At 39.8% G+C, this 20,982-nt stretch overlaps 1 protein-coding gene across 2 annotated transcripts in view; it reads right to left on the minus strand.

Moving 5' to 3' along the window:
• The window catches only part of COP1 (COP1 E3 ubiquitin ligase), a 114,885-nt gene extending 94,470 nt beyond the window's left edge, over nt 1-20,415 (minus strand). Inside the window, exons 1-6 of one of the 2 annotated variants that reach the window (XM_081949561.1) lie at nt 19,878-20,415; nt 14,983-15,042; nt 14,224-14,321; nt 11,626-11,702; nt 9,611-9,730; nt 6,988-7,056 (exon numbers count right to left, since the gene is read on the minus strand). In XM_081949561.1, coding sequence (XP_081805687.1) covers nt 6,988-7,056; nt 9,611-9,730; nt 11,626-11,702; nt 14,224-14,321; nt 14,983-15,042; nt 19,878-20,227 — 774 coding nt within the window. In that variant the 5' untranslated portion in view covers nt 20,228-20,415. The remainder of the gene's footprint in view (nt 1-6,987; nt 7,057-9,610; nt 9,731-11,625; nt 11,703-14,223; nt 14,322-14,982; nt 15,043-19,877) is intronic. The other variant, XM_081949562.1, reaches the window with a different exon arrangement.
• Nucleotides 20,416-20,982: the final 567 nt, after the last annotated feature.

Genomic DNA, 20,982 nt, shown 5'->3' on the forward strand with positions numbered 1-20,982 from the left:
GTGGAAGGCTCAGTGTATTGAAATGGTTGCCTCCTGTAGGAGTTGAAACCCTTCCAATCGGACTTCTTAGTGACCGATGGCATCACCTTCTTCTTGTCCTTGTTTTCTACTAGGACAGGATCCAGGACCTCCCCGAAGAGCTTGTCCCCTTTAAAGGGGGCTGTGTTCCAGTGTCTCAGCCACAAGACGCTTCTGGTGGTGATATTAGATGCTAGGGCTCGGGAGGCAAACTTGCCAGCGCTCAGGGTGGCATCGGCAGTTTACTCCGTGGCTGCCATGATCTTGTTGATATCCTGACTCAACTTGGTGTCCTTGGCCGGAATTTTTCTCAGCAACTGCCTCAACCAGAGCAGGGCTGCCCTGGAAAGGAAGGAGGCTGAGACGGACGACTTAATCGCTGCCGCCTGGTGAGTTTTGTGGCAAGCAGTCTTGGTCCTTTTGTCCTCAGCCTTGAGCCCCTCTAATAAGTCAGGGGGAAGAACAGACGTAGAAGTGAGTGCCGCCACGGGAGCATCAATTGGAGGTAGCTTAAGCAAATCCTCCAGGCTGGCATCTACTGTATAAAGCTTCTTATCATTGTTGCTGGGGGTAGCCATGGTAGCAGGCTGTGCCCATTGCTTTTGAACCATGTTGAGGAATAGTTTGGGAACTGGGACTATCTCCTGGGCCGACACAGGTTCTTCAAAAAGGTCCCCAGATAGATCATCTGGATCTTGGGCCGTCGGAGCCGAGGGGGTAGACCCCATGCGGGTCGCCACCTTAGCTTTATCCAGGATGGTTTTGAAGTTGGTCAATTTAAATAGGCCCGAAAAGGTAGGCTTTTCGGAAGAACCACCTTCATCCCCCAAGAACTCGGGCTCATGCCTAGGTAATAAGTCTTCCTCCTCTTCCCAGGCCGAATCCTCTGAGGCTAGGGAGGAATGGAGGGACTGAGGAGGCTGGGAGAAGGATGCAATACTGGGAGCTGCCCGGGGCTCCAGATGGCGGTCTTGCGAGTGCCTCTCTGTTGCATGCCCGCTTCAATGCCCTGGGAAATAGCCGTTGATGACCTATTGCATTTCTGCTGAAAGGTTGGGCCCCTGGTCCTTGACTGGGCGAAGCCTGGGTCCGGGCCTGGGGGGTGGAAGTTGCAGTGCCAAGGGCCCCACGGGGGCTGGCCCCTCCTCCAGGTCCGAAGGACAGGAAAAGAGGTCGGCCTGCTCCGCCATCAAGGGGCCTGGTGAAGCTGCCATGGCCAAAGAAGTTGTGGGCGAGAATTCTTGGCCTTCCCCCTCGCTATCGGAGATAGGTTGAGCCTGGGCAAGGGCAACCTCCCTGGAGGATTCCAGAGAGTCCACCAACTGGGAGGCTTGGGCCTGTTGCTGGGCCTTGGAAAATTGTTTTTCTAGGGCCTTCTGGCGGCGTATGGCGTCCTTATCCTGCCCTGATCCCTGCTTAGGCCCGGGTTTGGAATAAGGTTTAGTGCCTCTGATGGCCTCCCTGGCAGCCTTGCCAGCCTGCATAGCAAAGGTTCTGGAGGAAACCCCCATTGGTTCAGGGTTTTCTGGGGTCTGAGTTGCCATGGCGTTTATAAAGGGCCTTAAACGAGACAGGTAGGGAACCACCTCCACTCACCACCTCACAGTAGCCCACCGCAAGCCAAAATGCTCAGGAAGAGACACAGAAGGTTGCAGGAAGATTTTTTGCCAGGCAGGCTTATGGCGCGAGCAAATCCAGCTCCCAGCGCCTGCAGGAAGATAAGGGTTGCGATCCAAGCGACCACAAGCACTTGCCGCTTCAGTCCGAAAGGCTGGGGGCCCAGATCGCCGGTCTGACTGGTCAATGAGGTCTCCACGCGGCTCCTGCTATGAGTCAGGCTTCAGCAGCTGTGGCATGCGGTTAAATCGAAAACGAAAACGAAACAGGTGGCTTCAAATGGAGGTCGGAACTCCCTGCCGCCTCTCCAGATACTTTAAAGTTGCCACTAATGCTTAGGGGAGCCCTGAGGGGCTGCGTCGAACGGCGGCTTGTAAAAAGCACGGACGACGACAACGGAGCTCTCAGTGGGGATTTCCTCCTGCAGCAGGGTTGCTGCGGCGGGGCTGGCTGCGGCAGTCCAACCCACGTGCTTCCCCAACAGCTGTCTGTGACCCTGCGGGGCCCGTGCAAGATCAGGACACCGGGAGGACCAAGGACGAGAGAGAAGCCAAATTGGGATTTAAAGTAAATTTATCTCACCAAGCCTGCTCCAAATAAATAACACGATCTTTTCCTTTCAGTAGTATAATTGAGAGTATACTGAAATGAATCTTGGGATTATAGAGCAAAGAGTAGAAAGAATGGGAGAAAGAACAGAGAATATCCATAAAACGATGATGAAATTTGAGGATAGAATTCAAAAAATTGCAGAAAAACATGAACAAAGTGATAAGAAAACTGTTCACATTGGAGAGGTTGATGAACTGGAACTCTATCTTAGACCTCAAAACATGGAAGAAGAAAGGGGAGAAAATTTGGCAGAGATAAGGAGAATACCTTTGCCAGAAGCACCAGTGATAACCAAAGACAAGCTAATGGAAAGAACAGAAGAAGGGTTTTGAGTTTTTAAAAGATATGCAATGAACAACAAGTTGCTAAGAGAAGTCCACATAAGATTTACTAAGAAAACAACTAGAATACTGATTTTACAAATGGCAAGAGATATTGGATGGCACTATTTCTGAAAGGATACAGGATGACGAAATGAAATGTTACAACGAAAATTAAGTTAAACTTAGTTAAATTTTGAGTATTATGTATAAGACAAAGTAATAATCATTATAGCTAAATAAATGATTAACAATGATAATAATGTATCTATATATAATAGAGGGGTAATATGGAATTTTATATAAAGTGTAAGTGAGAATATAAATATGCAATACCATTGGATGATTCCAGGATGATGTAATGAAATGCCATAATATATAATTTACTTTAAATTTAGCATGGTTCACAAAAATGGAAGGTAATAATAATTATACTCAATGTATAATTGTATATCTATATATTTGATTGATGATATGAACAATGGAATGTGCTGAAATGAGTAAGTTAACATATGAAATTAGAGAACAAGAAGATAAATAATTTTATAGGAATTGGAATTTATCTTATCTGTGGTTAGATTAAAATAAATAAATAAATGCACATGGAATTGAAAATTATTAGAGAATGTTACCAAAAATGAATCAGAATAGGGTATAAAAATATCTTATTATTGGATATTTTGAAGATGACGTAATGAATTACGACAATATAAATGAACCCATTTTTAGAATATTTTGTTTAAAATGAGGAAATAATAGTGAGTCAAATAAATGAAGTACTATAATAACAATGTATATAAACATATTTGATTGACAATGTGTGACTTTATATAAAGTTTAAGTGATGACTATGGAAAGGATGCACAAAAACCTTGCAACCAACCGACACACTGTACGTAATAGAAGATGTTTTTATGTTGTATGTTTTTGTCTGTCTATGTTTATTTAAAAATAAAAAACTATTTTATTAAAAAAAAAAGAGATAGACTGAATTGGCAAGCAGGAGAATTTGAAATTATTACTTAATATAAAGCATAATGCATGAGGCAAGTACTTATAATCCAGGATTAACTTCTCTGTACTTTAGAATACACAACTATGCATTTAAAACATCTAGCAATATGAACAGTTTGCTGCTCCATGTGTAATACTGTGCAACATATATTAGTTGCACAGCATGTATTAGTAATTAGTATAACTGTTTTTCCTTAGAATAGACCTAATGACTGTATAGTCATGCCTAATTTAAAGTTCATTTAGTTCAATGAGAGTTTTCTTAAGCATAGTCAAGCACAGATACAAATCTAATCCTACTTCTTTTGTCTTACCTACTCCTATTGTCCAAAGAAGCCAATAAGATTTTTTTAACATTATGTCTGAACCTGAATTCCAGAATAGCAAACTAAGAAACTGCACATGGCCTACATTTGTGGTTTGTGAGGAAAATAATTAACCAAGGATCCTGGACTGAACATAATTTCAAACAAAAAGCCAACATGGATTTGTCAAAAACAGATCATGCCAGACTAATCTTATTGCATTCTTTGATAATGTGACAAAATTAGTGGACCAGAGGAATGCCGTTGATATAGTTTACTTGGACTTCAGTAGGGCTTTTGATAAGGTAGACCATAACCTACTACTAGATAAAGGAGAAGAATGTGGGTTAGACAGCATCACCACCAGATGGATTCGTAACTGGCTGACCAACCGCACTCAACGTGTAGTCCTCAATGGAACTGCATCTACATGGAGGGAAGTATGCAGTGGAGTACCCCAAGGCTCTGTTTTAGGCCCAGTACTCTTCAACATCTTCATCAATGATTTGGATGAGGGAATAAATGGGGAACTCATCAAATTTGCAGATGACACCAAGCTGGCAGGAATAGCCAACACTCCAGAAGATAGGCTTAAGATACAGAAGGATCTTGACAAACTTGAACATTGGGCACTATCTAATAAAATGAAATTCAATGGTGAAAAGAGTAAGGTTCTACATTTAGGCAACAAAAATGGAATGCACAGGTACAGTATAGGTGGTACCTTGCTCAGTAGTAGTAACTGTGAGAGGGATCTTGGAGTCCTAGTGGACAACCATTTAAATATGAGCCAGCAGTGTGCAGCAGCTGCCAAAAAAGCCAACACAGTTCTAGGCTGCATCAACAGAGGGATAGAATCAAGATCACGTGAAGTGTTAATACCACTTTATAATGCCTTGGTAAGGCCACACTTGGAGTACTGCATTCAGTTCTGGTCGCCACGATGTAAAAAAGATGTGGAGACTCTAGAAAGAGTGCAGAGAAGAGCAACAAAGATGATTAGGGGACTGGAGGCTAAAACATATGAAGAACGGTTGCAGGAACTGTGTATGTTTAGCTTAAGAGAAAGAAGGACTAGGGGAGACATGATAGCATTGTTCCAATATCTCAGGGGTTGCCACAAAGAAGAGGGAGTCAAACTATTCTCCAAGGCACCTGAGGGTAGAACAAGAAGCAATGGGTGGAAACTAATCAAGGAGAGAAGCAACTTAGAACTGAAGAGAAATTTCCTGACAGTTAGAACAATTAATCAGTGGAACAGCTTGCCTCCAGAAGTTGTGAATGCCCCAACACTGGAAGTCTTTAAGAAGATGTTGGATAGCTATTTGTCTGAAACGGTATAGGGTTTCCTGCCTAGACAGGGGGTTGGACTAGAAGACCTCCAAGGTCCCTTCCAACTCTACTATTGTATTGTATTGTAAAATCAAGAGAAATCCAGCAAGAGTCCTCAGACAACATGCACTACTATACTTCTTTAGATATGATTGTTAAATTGAGCCACTGATTACTTATTTATAAAAAATAGTAAGATCATTCATACATGTTTTGTAATACTATACATGTATATTGCCTTAAATAGTAAGATGATGTTATGCAGCAGGCATAAAAGCTACTTGCAGAAATGTTGGTAGGAAAATGTAAGCTGTACTTAAATTATATTTGTTTCAGAATCACCAACACAAATGCTTGAAAAAGTTTACATAATTATAGAAACACTCTTTGCTTGCCTCCTGTTTGAACTTTTTCGGGTTTTTTGCTTTTGCTTTTTTTGGTTTAAAAATTCCAAGCAGCCCCTCAGTGTAAATATTATCAGCTCAAATTGTAATACTGAAATATAAATGCAACAATATCAAGGTGAACACTATGATTAGCCCACATTTTATCTTAGGACCACAGATAAGAGTTTATTCTACTCTAAATGTGGAAACAAATCTTCAAATTTAAGTTCGATGGGAAAATATTGGAGAGGTATCTCCTGAGGCTATATCAGTGGTGGATTCTGGATCCCGTTCCAACTGGTATGGTTGGAACGGGCCAGGCAGCGTCCACATGGACACACGCAGAGTGAACATGCGTCTTAGCACCTCCGCTAAGCGGAGCCTCATGCAGGCGCTGTACGCGCCGAAGACTTAAAAGACCGGTAAGGAGCTCGGGCAGGCAGGTGGGCCCTCCGGAGCACCGTACCGGAACGGTGCTCCGGGCAGGCTCTGGTACAACCCACCACTGGGCTATACATAATTTTTCCAAACAGCAAATGTTTAGGGAACATTCTAAAAATAACTTTAAATCTTTCAATGCTTTGTATGCATTTAAGAATAAAAATGATTTTTTAAAAATATAAGGCTATGATACTCACATGTAATTTCCATATAGAAAATGTAAGGAAGGAATCTATAACAGTTGGGCTCTAAATCCATGTACAGCTATTTCTTTGAGACGTGTCCAATTGTTAAATTTGAAAAAGTCAAATATTCATACTGTTTTTTTCAGGATAAGTTCTCTTTTGGCATTTATACAAATAGATAAAACTTGCAATTTGTAAGATATATCCCTTCTTGCACATTAAATCAATTTTGACAATTATAGGGAAATTCTGCATGTCCTCCAGTTAATTAATCATTATTTCATTATACTTCTCTTTTGTAAAGAGCTTGAAATGAACACCGATTCAGAATGAAGTACTCAGAAATATCACCAAAATCTAAAGAGACATATTTACTTGCAATAGGCCTTTGAAATTAAATTTTAAAAAGCCTTCACCAGAGACACAGTAACAATTGGTATAAAGCTAGAAAAAATTCAGGTCAGCTACAATTTGTTTCAACAATTTGTTATAGTTTCCAACAAATAACTTTAATAATTTTTCTCCTCAAACGTATGACAAGTAAAGCAAAACAACCATGCAATTCAATTCAAAAAAAGTAAAGTCAAAACCTCTCATAACTGATGCAGTCTAAAATTCCTCAGGTTTATGTTTTTGAAATAAACTGTAACAGATTGCCTGTACCCACACTTCTTAAAAAGTGATGAGCCAATCTGCATTATTTAAGAGAATAACAGAAATATGTTTTTAATAATAAAAGCAAAGTAGGTCATGTTACCTCTCTCTTATTTCTCCTAGCAACCTTGAGGAATTCCATCAAAATCTGTAGCTGTGCAGCATGGGACTCCTGTAACAAGTTGTGATAAACAGATGGAAAAAGAAAATTGGTAAGCAAAGAGGCATTTAAGACACTGGCCTTCTATGTACAATATTTAAGTATGGATATATACATATTTGAATCACAAACTGCTAACTGTAGTGACATTGAGAAAACAAACGGTTTATCCACAACTTAAAATCCATTTCAAATCATAGTTTCATATCTTGTATTATGAAATAATCATGTTTGTAGAGATTCTGCTCTAAGGAATTCAAAACACTAGGGAAGAAGCTCATATTCTCCTAATTAGTTCTTACCAATACTAGAGGCAATAAGGAAAAACCCCAAGCAAAACAGAAAATAATATTCTGTACTAGCCAAAAACTATGTACACTATGTGCACAATTATTAGGCAAGTGAGTATTTTGACCATATCATCCGTTCTATGCATATTTCCCAACTCCAAGCTGTATAAGCCTGAATGCTTAATGGATATAAGCAGATCAGGTGATGTGTATTTGAGTAATGAGGGAGGGTGTGGCCTAAGGAGATCAACACCCTATAATAGGGCCTATATCAAGGTGTGCATAATTATTAGGCAACTTCTTTTCTTCAGGCAAAATGGGTCAAAGAGACATTAACTGACTCTGAAAAGCCAAGAATTGTAAAACGTCTTTCAGATGGATGCAGCACTCTTGCTAAGATATTGGGGTGTGATCACAGAACCATCCAATATTTCGTTGCAATTAGTCAACAGGGTCACAAGAAACATGTTGAGAAAAAAAGATGCAAACTAACTGTCAAAGACTTGAGAAGAATCAAAAGTGAAGCTACCAGGAACCCATTATCCTCCAGTGCTGTCATGTCCCAGAACTGCAATCTATCTGGTGTGCCCAGAAGTATAAGGTCTTCACTGGTCAGAAACATGGCCAAAGTAAGGATGGCTGAAACCCAAACACTACTGAACAAGACTCTTAAGTTGAAACCACAAGACTGGGCCTAGAATTATCTGAAGACAGATTTTTCAAAGGTTTTATGGACTGATGAGATGAGAGTGACTCTTGACAAACCAGATGGATAAGTCTATGGCTGGGTCAGTAACTGGCATAGAGCTCCACTTTGACTCAGATGCCAGCAAGATGGAAGTGAGGTTCTGGTATGGGCTGATATTATTAAAGATGAAGTAGTTGGATCTTTTCAAGTTGAAGATGACTCAAAATCAATTCCCAAACCTACTGCCAGTTTTTGGAAGACACTTTCTTCAAGCATTGGTACAGAAAAAAGTCTGCATCTTTCAAGATGACCATGATTTTTATGCAGGACAATGCTCCATCGCATTCATCGAAGTACTCCACTGTGTGGCTAGCCAGCAAAGGCCTTAAAAATGAAAGAATAATGACATGGCCCCCTCCCAAACCTGACTTAAGCTCTATTGAGAACTTGTGTCCTTCTTAAATGGGAGAGTTACGGTGGTGTAAGGAAAACAGTATACCTCTCTGAACAGTGTCTGGGAGCTGTGGTTGCTGCTGCACAAAAACTTGATCGTTAACAGATCAAGAAACTGACAGACTCCATGAATGAAAAGCTTATGACTTATGACTAAAACAAGGGTGGCTATATTGGTCACTGTTTTTTTTTAATGTCAGAAATGTTTATATGTAGATTTTGAGTTTAGTTTAGTTGCATAATAATTCAGCACACTAATAGTTGCCCAATAATTGTGCATACATTGATATTCTCCTGAGAAAGCCAAAACCTCATTAACATTTCGGATTGACCGAGAGCACTGCAGTTGTTCAATAATAAACTCAATCCTCCAAAATACAACTTGCTTAATAATTGTGTACCCAATGTATTTTGAGAAAATACCATTCCCTCAAAATGTTGCAAAGAGACCTATGGCATAATATTTATTTCATACCACTTTTTCTTCTATGGAACAAAAATGGAAATACAAGCCATATACAGACAAGTATAAATTAATTTGGATATTGTCAAGGAATCCATTCCAGGAATTGCTAATATACAACATACCATAACACAAGACAGCATGGGAACGCTGGGAATGCACTCAACAATTTTGGGACATCCATAGATAAAGGAGCCCTTCTGCTCAAGATGTTGATAATAAAATATATGCTTGAAATTATTTGTTCAAATATTTTTATCATCATCTGAAACCTAGTGAAATAATACATTTGCTACAAGTCTAAAATATCTTATGAAAGCCAACAGATTATGCCTTCATTTAAAACTGAATAATGAAGGGGATGTTAACTTTTTTCAGCGATGTCACAAACTTGTATGATGGATAGAGAACACCCTGCTACTTTAAAAGATCTCACATAAGGCCATCAAAATCTCATAATTCATTTTTTAAATAAAGTAAAGCATTTTATTCTAATGATGGTAGGACTATCCACTGGGTATTCAAAGACCATTTATGGCCTTTAGATGCTACATTTCTGGTCTGTACATTGGTCCATCAATCACACTCTGGCAAAAAGGGTAATAAGTTTCATTAAAAGAAATATATTGTTTTATAATATATATTTATTAAAAGATTAGAAAAAAAGCTTACTGCCTCCAGTTGTTTTTTCTTCTGCACCAGAAGTTCCAACATTAAGTTAACATTGGCCAAATCAAGATTGTCTTGGTCTGTTTCCAACAAACCTTGAAATATTTGCCACCTGTGCCCATTCTAAAGGGGGGGGGGGGGAGAAAACAAATAATAATGACATGTTTCAGAGCCTTAAGTCAATATAGCATAGACATTTCATAATAACATAAATCAATCACAGTAATCCAATGGAAGCATACCACTCTGAGAAAAATGGTAAGAAAAGGATAAACTTGCTTCAGGCTACTTTTTTCTTTTTCACTATTTGCAGAAGCAATGCCCAATCTTCTTGAGGTGAGTCAGGACATGCATTACTGCAGTTGTGCAGAATCCCATACTTTGCTGTAGAAATGAGCCCTGAATAATATAATCCCAAACTTATACCACTTCCTTCCTTCACTCCCATATGCTCAAAATATTCTTTGGAACAATCAACTGTTATTAGAGCTTCAGTTATCCAATTCAGATCCAGAGAGGACTCCAAAGTCATGCACATCTGACAGAATCTCTCATGTCTCCAGTTTCACTTGCAATCCCATACAAAATACTATGCTTAAACTCCCAGATGCAGCTAGATTGATGAATGGGCATGAAAGGCTACATGCTGTAGAAGGGGGGAAAGCCCAGCAGCATGTGCAGAATGTTCTATAGGTTATTTAGGTAACTTATTTGGGTAATTAGATATGTAGTGGAAATTGTGATATTTCAGATGAAATGTTAATGTATCTATCTGTTTCAACATGTAGGGAAACCAAAGAATGTGGCCTCTTGTTCCAAAGAAAAGTTTAACAGAAACTGTACATATGTTTACTTTAATATGAAAGTAAATTCTTTTAGCCATTAGCATTTCAATTTCTTGTGTAAGTACAATGTTAACAGTCCAAATACAATAATGTTAGCATTAGTCCATAGCTATACCATTACATTTAGCATCTGTTTATGATTATCACTTGAATTTCAACAAAAATTGTTCACATATTTACATTTGTGAATAAACTATTTCAATAATATACTCAATGTGCTTAAAAGCTATGATCTCATGATAGATTAATTCAGTATGGCCCCAACTTGCTGGCTTTTTATAAGTCCTTAAAGACCTAGCTCTGTGCCAAGGCCTGGGGCTGCAAGTGTGTGCAGACCCATTTTATGGTTAATGTAGTTATTATTATGAGTGATTTATTCTTGGCTCCTACATATTTTTTAATATTATTAGTCACTAATAATTATTAGTCACTTGACAAGACAGGGAGCTAAATTAAATAAATACACAAATGTTTCTTGAAAGAACCTTAGAATCTATCTGAATGGCATATGCATACCACATTCACCTAAGTTCTCAAAAGAAAGATATAGATGTTGCGTTATGATATGTCACCATGCATTAAGTTTCATGTGATTTCCCTCTTTATACATCTAAAATGACTGATGTTTGCAGTTACACTGGCCACTATGATGGCGCATGTGACTTCTCAGACATATACCACTAGATATTTCCTATCGGTATCAAAGCTTAACCAGGAATTTAACTCATGGACCATCTTATATAATGATCTGAACTGGAATGGTCCAAGACTTAAATCTCCTGTAGACAATTTGAATTTCACAGAAAAAGACCTATGTAAATGAGAAGTGTACTATCAGTTTTAATATCACTGATATTCTTAGCTAAGTCTTATAAAGCATAACTTTCACGATTATCTCATTGTCATAACTTGTAGTAATTACAAACTGCACTGGAAAATACAGAACATTTTGAATCTATATTCACAAATTTATCAAAACCATTATTACTGTATATTAAAGAGTAAAGTTAGACTATATAATGAAAATCCCAAATAACCCTTTAGTTACGCAGATTAATTGAGTTGTCTGCCAAAGAAACAGACATTCTCAAATGCTTAGAACATAGGAATACTATGCACTCCGTCCCTCAATCCCCAAAATAAGAAAATGAAAGAAAGAAGATTGGGACATACGGTGCTACTCACTGAATGGTCCAATTTGAATCTCTTTTCCTCAAATCTTTGCTTCTGTTTAAGGATGAGCTCATTCACTACAGGGCAAAAAAGATCTAAGTAGTACTTTTTAAGATGATAGATGAAAGTGTCTTAGAAATAAATGCATACTAAGAAGGTCAAAGGAGTAAATTTCAACACTGCGCTTTTATTAATTCAGTAAGATTAAACACAACAGAGCAACAAATATTATTACTCACTTACCAATCAGAATAAAAAGATTTCTATTTTTTTCTGTAAAATGTATACTGTACATACAGCATTTTTAATTTATACAACAGTATTGATGAATACAGTCACTCATTTTATTTCAGAAAACTCTAAAGTACATCAAAATAAGATGCATCTTCACCATTCTGTAACTGGTTCATCAAATGTGACCATTAAATGCATTCAGATTTGTGGGTGTCCAGCCTCCTCTAACATATTAATGACCTAGACATCACAGTTCTAGTACATTTAAATAAAAAAATATTTGGTGAAAATAAACCACACCATTATCATCACACCTTGGGATTACTGTAAGCATTCTACCTGGGTTTCACTTAAACACGATCCAAAGCTACCATTGGTAAAGAATGTGACATCCATTATGCAAGTGAATCGGCTCAATACTGACAGGGAGAGGATGCTGAGAATCTCATACCTACAAATATTCAAAGGGACACGGGCCCTAAGGCTCTTCCTTGATAGCCTCCATCATATTTGGTACCCCTATTATTAGCTTTCAAGGAGACCACTGAAGCAATCTTGTTTTATTAAGCACTTGAAGGCTGTTTAATAATTTGGTAGCTATGCATATTCTAGAATTTGGATTTTGTTGCAGTTATTGTGATTTCATGCTTTTTGATATTACTTTTTACTCCTTGAGTAAATCAAGGAGATTGAAGCTCATCTAATATGCAGGAATATTAAAAGCTACATTTTAGTGTACACAATAGTCTACTTACAGCAGATGTTACCTATATCAAAATACCGTATTTTTTGGACTATAAGACGCTCCGAAGTGTAAGACGCACCTAGCTTTTCGGGAGGAAAACAAGAAAAAAAAATCTGCCTCCCAGCAATTTGCTTCCTTGCAGCAAACAGCGTGGTCAGCTTCAGCACAGTCTGATTTAGCACAAGCAGCTGATTGGCAGTTGGATTGGCCTCACGGAATACCTATCAGCTGTTCCAGGCTGCAGTGATCGCCAAGCATTGCCGCCTCCACACACCTCATTCTTGGCCTCCACGCATCCCGTTTTCAGCCTCCATGCACCCCATTTTCAGCCTGTTCCAGGCGGCGGGAATCATTGCCGCTTGGAATGGGCCAAAAATGGGATGCAAAGAGGCCAAAAATGGGGCGTGTGGAGGCAGTGATAGGTGGCAGAAGCCGATGGGCGGTGGTGATCCCCGCAGCCTGGAACAGCTGATTGGCAGCATTCCTGGAGGCAGATCCAACCACCACTCAGCTGCTCATGCTAAATCAGGTTGTGCTGAAGCTGACCACGCTGTTTGCTGTTTGCTGCAAGGAGGCAAATTATTGGGAGGCAGATTTTTTTTTCTTGTTTTCTTCCCAAAAAGCTAGGTGTGTCTTACACTTCGGAGCATGCAAGGAGGCAAATTGCTGGGAGGCAGAGGCTGAAGGGTGGGGGTTGGTGGGTAGCCGGGGATTCGGCAACGTTCGCTGTATAAGATGCACAGACATTTTCAGCCACTATTTTTTTTGGGGGGGGGGGTGCGTCTTATACTCCAAAAAATAAGCAGAATTTCCCCCCATCATATACAGAAGGTTCTTAACATTGCTCTTTTAATAAGTCTATAACTTTAACTATTGTCAAATGTACAAAATTTGCACGATATACAACCAAATTACATAATTGCACTTTTTCCTACCCTCCATATTTGTTTCATGTATGCTTCTCCTATTTACATATTCAAAAGGAAGAATAAACTCTAATAGTTTTATTTTTTCCTACTTCCAATTTATCATTACATGAAACATAAATAATTGTTTAAAATAAATTATTGATCAGCAATCTGGGGGCTTGCAAGTTCACTTGCAAACGGTCCAAGATCAGAAAAAATTATTATCAAACCACTATACAAATGCCACTATTTCCAAAAAATATGCAGAAAAAGGTTTGTAAACCCATCTTGGCAGGAGAATTGAGTCATAGGCACTATGGCTTAATAAGATTTTTTGGCGAATATACAATTCATTTAGCATAAGGCTATTTTGAACTGCACCCCCATCTCTTCACATCCCCAAATGAAATATGACTAAGAATTATTAAATTATTTGGTTACTAATAGTTTTCAATTTGTTGCTTTCACAATCATGGTCCACCACAGGCTCTCTCAACTTCATCACTTATTGTTTTGCAAAGCTAGTGTGATTTTCATATCACTGAATACCTGATATTCAGATATTACATACAGTATCCATGAATGTAGTCAATGTTGTACAAAATCAACAGAAGCATGTAAAACATAATAAAGAAATAAACACCCAGAAATAAAATTGTTACTGAGAAAGTTACCAAGATATGACTGAAGCCTATGAACATTAAAACTTACCTAAAAAGTTGGGATATAGATGATCAATGTTATCCACAACATAATTACATTTGGGACATCTATTGTTATCTTCTAGGCTTTGATGAATACATTTGTAACTGTTCAAGAAAAGAAACAGAACAGTGAAAACTATTGCAGAAATTTATTAAGATATGCTTTTGAATATGATACATTACATTCTGTTTGTTAATTGAGGAATTGGAGCTGTGGTACCAGGTGGTTGGGTACTAAAGTTAGATCAAATCAATGAAGCATCTTCAAGTTCTGGGCAATTTTTTTTTTTTTTTTTTTGTAACTATGACTGTTGCGAAAAGCAACAAAATATTGGATGTTAATAGGCAGTTTTAAAATATTATTGGTTGCAGATTTATCATCTTCAAAGATATTTTAATAACATACAAAAGTGGAGAAAGAATTGTATGCATCCAAACTTTCGAAGAGACAAATCACTTCAGAAAAATAAGCTTTTAAGAGTAAGAATTTTGAAAACCAGTGATGGCTTTGAAGAATTCATAATCATTTATAAGAATCTGAAGCATGTGTCATCTCCTGCTTCATCCACCAAATTGTTTTCATATATTTTAATAGTTATTTGTTTAAAGCTATGTCAGTACTACCATTCAGAAATAGAAAATGTTTTGTTATCCCCAATGAAGATATTGAGTTAGAAAGGTGCATTTAACAAAATAACTTTAGTTCACACATTTTCATTTTATAACTAAATCTCTCTTGTTAAACAGGTTTATCAAGCAACCTTACCAGAAACTGTGTCCACATTTTGTCATGTAAGCTTCTTCAATCATATCAAAGCAGATGGGGCTTGAAAGGGAAAGAAAAGCATATAAATATCAATGGAACCTTTTAAAGAAACTTTGTTTCTTTTAGTGGTAAAAAAGAGGGAGAGAGAAGGGAATGAACCCAATAGTTGATAAAACTCATTACACACTACCAGCATTGAGAAGCCTTTGTTAAACTATTAACAGAAAGCCCAGAGACCAAAAGTTAGTCATTTATATGATTTAAAATCTAAAGAAAAATCTAGAAAAATAGGCTGAGACATAAAATAGATACTTTTTAAAAGTAATTAAATTATTTAAGTTTAAAATTAAATTACTTAAATTATGGCAGAAAACATATCCAAGCAAGATACTTCTTTTGCAAAATAATGATGGAACTACATAAAAAATATACTAAAAACAACCCAATTTTCCAGGTCAACTAGTTGAAATCTTTGATGAAGGAATTCATTTTGAAAAATCAGAGAAACTCTAAAGCACTCATTTTATATATGTGTTCCTCTTTAAAAATTGAAGGTATTTTTCCTTTCATAATAAGGGATTCAACTATCAACATTTTAAAATCTGAAAAGGGAGTAGGAGTTTTTTTTCTAAGTGTACAAATTGTTAAAATATTGCAGTTTAAAAAAACAGGGAATTTTCAAAAGGTTCATTTTAATTTCTTCACACATTGCAGAATTATTCCAGATGGTATTTCTAGTCAAAGCCATATTCAACAAAAAGAGAATGTAATATAAAACAGCATGGACCACTTTCTCCTGTAGTATAGAAACAGCAAAAACACCTACCAAAAGAAATATAAATACATATTTTATTATTATTTTTTTGCCAAACATCTTAGTTTGCTTACAATTTCAACAATTTCAACATTGATTTTAAATATCCAGAAACGCTTTCAGTCTTCTATGATCAAAGATCAAGACTAAACTCTCAATTTAAACTGGGAGGGAGGAGGGAGGAAGGAAAAGGTCTACCTGCGGATTTTACTCCACTAATAATAACCAACTTTTGGAGGGATGGGGGGGAGGAACGGGATGGGTGCATAAATCCAAATGTCTGTTAAATCTCAACTGAAAACGCTTATGAATATTTGTTTTAAGATTCATTTCACTGAAATTATTTAGATTAAAAATAAATAAATTAAAGCTAATAACTCAAAACTACACATTGCTGCAATATTGCTTTGGTTAATTGTTCAAAGAAAACAAAAATATAAAAGTTTAACATGAAGTGTAAGGTAAAAACCCATTGGTGATCCTTGTTGTCCTGATATAGCATGACAGAAACACCACGAAGCTACAAATAAATATTCCCTGTGGTACTAAACCAATAAGTTATTATCTAGTTTAAAATGAAATTTAATCTGAAACAAAATGAGAATGACAGTTATATCTTAAACAATGACTTTCTTTAAATTTATTGTGACTGGAAAATTAATACACCTTCAAAGAAGTGGAAAGGAATCATTAATCAAAACCAGAAAACCTTTCCTTAAAATTGACATCTTTGCCTAAGAACTTTAAACTTTAAGGAATGGCTTGAAAAAAGAAGTTAAAAATAAATAACTGTTTTTTTAAATCTCTCTTCTAGTTAAGTTTGTAGAAAACATTACTAAATGTAACGTAATGAAACACATTAAACACATAAAATAAAGAGTTTTAAGGAATTTTTTTTCTGCAAAACAAGTTATATTTGTTGTAAAGTTCTTTGCTCAGATCAGCAAGCATGTGATAAGTGGGGATCTTCTTTCTAGACTAGTGTCTGAATGTCACTGGAGGATGACAGCCATGTTAGTCTGAAACTAGTTTCTAAAGCTTATGTCTTTAAAAATGTGTCAGTTGGAAAAAGTGCTGCCAGATTCTTTCTGATAGTCTGAAGAATAGTAAACCATATGTGACCAAAGGGGTCTTTGAAAACCCACATTCTTAACATGTTAAATGCAAGAAATAAGGCAGCCAATAATGTGGATGACAAAAATTGTTTAGAACAATAAGCAAAGGATTCCAGAATACAGAAAAACAGAATTGAAAAGGTCTTCTAGTCCAGTCCCCTACTCAAACAGATCTTATGCCTGTGGTGGCAAACCTATGGCACGTGTGCCGGAAGTGCATGCAGAGCCATCTCTCTGGACATGCGAGCTGTCGCCCATTGCGCTTCTGGCGCGCACATACGTACCGGCCAGCTGGTCTTCACGTACATCAGAAACCAGAAGACCTGCTGGGCGGTATGCATGTGAGTGCCAGAAACCGGAATATCATCTTCGTACCACGCACAAAGTGGCTGCTCTTCCGGTTTCTGCGCGCGCATGCACACTGGCCAGCTGGTCTTCGTGCACCAGAAATTGGAAGACCAGGTGGTCAGTGCGTATGCGCGCACTGGAAACCAGAACATAGTGCACACCGGGCAGCTGCTCTTCCAGTTTCAGGCACACGCACATGCTCCCGTTTCGGCACTTGGTGCCGAAAAGGTTTGCCAACACTGCCCTATGCCATTCCAGAAAAATGCTGTCCAATCTCTTCTTAAAAACCTCCAGTGATGGAGCATCACAACTTCTGGAGGCAAGCTGGTCAACTGATTAATAGTAGATCCAAATTAGAGGAACAGGAACTTAGATGAAATGCAAGTAAGGATAAAGACTTTCATATTAGAGCAAAACATCTTAAACCTTCTACAACTGATAGTGTCTGATCTGGTGATGGCTAATCAGAAAAAAAGATATTAGGTTTGTGGTAGATGACTTGATGCAGATACCGTGTTTCCCCGAAAATACGACATGTCCTCATAATAAGGCCATGCCACATTTTTCTGGTGGGCAAAAATATAAGCCCTCCCCCGCAAATAACCCCCCTGAACAACTCCACACCTCTGACCAGGCAGAGCGCCGCTTACCAACCTAGCGGTATCCCAAAGGTGCCAAGCAGCGGGAACCGGTGGGGAGGCAAAGATGATCGCGTTGCTTGGCACCTTCAGGATACGGCTAGGATGGTGAGCGACGCTCTGCCTGGCCGGAGGTGCAGAGTTGTCCAGTTCTTCAGCAGTGGCCGCTATGGGCATACGCTCTATGGTTGTGGGCCAGCTGCTGGCACAGCGTACAACCATAGAGTGTACGCCCAGAGCGGCCACTGCTGGAATACTCAGTTTGTAAGCCCCCGAAAAAGCCATGCTGGGATGGCGGCGGCTGCAGTGGAGATGCCCCTGGCTCTGCAGGGAGAGCTGAGCCAGGGCATCGTGAGGCTGGGAGGCGTGTGAGCGAGAGCGGAACAGCTGCTAGCACAACCCCCCTCTCCAGCCATTCAGAGTGCCATTCACTGGCATTTTGAAGACGCCAAGCCACGGGAGCCGGGCGGCAGCAAACAGGTGCTCACGCGGCTTGGCGATACCCCTCGGTCAGTGAATGGTGCTGTGCCCAGCTGGAAAGGAGGTTTGCCGGGTGGCTGCTTGTGAGCGTGGTTGCTTCATGGCTGTTGTGTTGTGCTGCTGCGACAGCGCAACACAGCCATTCGCCCATGAGGCTGTGTCCGGCTCTTTGGGAGCCCGCTCGCAAGGGAGCAGCCGCCCGGCAACCCCAAAACAATAAACCCTCCCCTCATAATAAGGCCCAAGCCATATTTTGTGGGTAAAAAGAAAATAAGACCCTGTCTTATTTTCAGGGAAACACAGTACTATTATTTAAATGGGGTTTTTTTGTAGATCATTGCAAAATAAACCTATAATAATAAATTTTATAATATCATATTATAATTCCATGATTCAACATTAATACTGTTTACAGCTTTGGTTACACAACTTCCAAAATACTATGTCGAAATAGATCCAGAAAGGGCCATCTTAGTTGTTTAGATCTAGGTGGAGCAACTATGCAAGGAAGAAAATAAATGGGCAAAAAAAAGAGGCTTGGTATATAGATACAAGAATCATGCATGTTGAAGAGAAATTGAATACTCCCCAGAAGGCAGTAAGCACGTTTGCCAATCAGGCACTTGAGGACCTAAATTAAAATGTCTACTCTATTAATTAAAAGACTTCTTTAAAAATAATGTATTAAATTTATATTGTCCAACTTACAGATACTGTTTTAGAAAGGCAGGTTTGAGGCACTTTCCTTACACAAGCATCTTCTGTAAGAAATGTGGATTAAAGCCTCTTTTGTCTGGGGTACTTAAAGAAGTCCTATTGACTGGTTCTGCTGGAATAGTGCTCCAAGGTAAACACAATGAATTAATTGGTGAAGCCCTATAAATCCACAACACGATTCTATGCCGATTTCAGAAAAGAGAATGGAAAATTGAAATGCCCAAAACCACAATTTTTCTTCCTGTCACTCAGTAATCAAAACAGAATCCTGCTGCTAACAAAGATATTTCAATCCTAGTTAATTTAATAATAATCTGATTTTAGGCAAATGCAGGGCAGCTGAAACCTCATCACCTACTAAACCCCCCCTTAACTCCACATAACTTATTCTTTAATCATAGGTGTGCACGTGTGTGTGAGAAAAATCACAAGCTACAAAATCCATAGCTTAAATCTTACAGTCAGCCATGAGTTCACCGAGTGGTCATTCCCTTCTTTCTTCCATGGCCAACTCTTTGATGCGGTCGCAGTTCCCAGGCACTTAGATGAGCTAACGCTCCTGCTAGCATGCCAGCAAGAGTCCTGAGCTACAAGGCACAACTGGAGGGCGGCATTATGAACCAGGGCGAGTGTTGCACTTGGAAGAGCAACGTTGAGAGACGCCTAGGTCTACACCAGCGCCAGCCTAACCCTAACCCCATGACACCCCCAGCCCCCCCCCGGCTCTGCCCCCAAACACACGGGAGTAGCAGGCCCTTCCCCATCGGTCCAGCGCCAACTCACCAGACGAAATCGTTGCTTTTGTCCTCGTAGGAATTCAGAAGGCCGTTGCAAAGCGGAGTCAGAAGCGGCCTCTTCCTGGTGCCGCTGCCGGCTGCGCCACTGCCGCTCCCGACTCGGGTCCCCGCCAGGCGAGAAAGGCCGCTGCCGCAGGAGGATCCGGACACGGCGGCCGCCACCAACACGGGTCGCGAGGGGACCGCTGAGGAGCCCGTCGCCATCGCGGTGCCCGTCGCCATCGCGGTACCCAAGCAGGCCGAGGTGGTGACCGAGGAGGCCGAGGAAGAGCCCGGAGGGCCCGCAGCACCGGGCCCGGCCGGAGGGTGCTGCGGCGATGGCCTGCTTCCGGACATTGCCGAGGCCTCTGAGCCAGCTACGGGGGCGAATTAATGCATCGCTTCCCCGCAAACGCCGACCAACTGCGGGCAGAGAGGAACAATAAGGCTTCTACGGAGAAAATAAAAACTCTCACTGTCGTCCCGCCTCAGGAAGCCAGTACGTCGCATCTGATTGGTTCCCGGACTCCCTCTGCCTCTCCTCCTCCCATCCGAAGGCAAAAGGGGCGGGGAAATGCCTCCCGCTTGTCTAACTTTACTGACACACATCCCGCACTTCTAAGGCGGGGCTAATAACGACGCATGCGCTGCTGAATAACCTCCTCGCTCCCTCGATGGGGCTGCGCGAGGAAAGCTGGACGGTCGCGCGAATGCGAGACAAACTGTCAGAACGGTTGAATCGGCGCTCTTGGGAGGGTTCGCCTTCCTTGCACGACATCGACTTGCGAGAAAGGATGAACTCTCATCGGCACGCTCCTCCATTTCCAAAGCCCTAGTCTTGGTGCTGTGGCTGCGTTCAACTATTGCTTTCATTAGACGGAGAAGGTTTTTTTCTTTCTTTCATAAAATGACAATAAAGTATAATAACAATAACGATTCTACTTATACTTATAAAATGCCTTTTGGGACTCCTAAACAAGTCGGCAGTTTTTCCCTTTGGAGATCAGTTAGATTTTTGCACATCCATTGGCAGGTCACCTGTCTCAACAAGAGACCGTGTTATCAAATTGGGCAGGTTTTACAGTTTCAGTGTGCAAGAGCCCTTGATGTGA

This window comes from Natrix helvetica (genome assembly GCF_964273705.1).
Source record: "Natrix helvetica genome assembly, chromosome: 3".
NCBI classification, from domain to species: Eukaryota; Metazoa; Chordata; class Lepidosauria; order Squamata; family Natricidae; genus Natrix; species Natrix helvetica.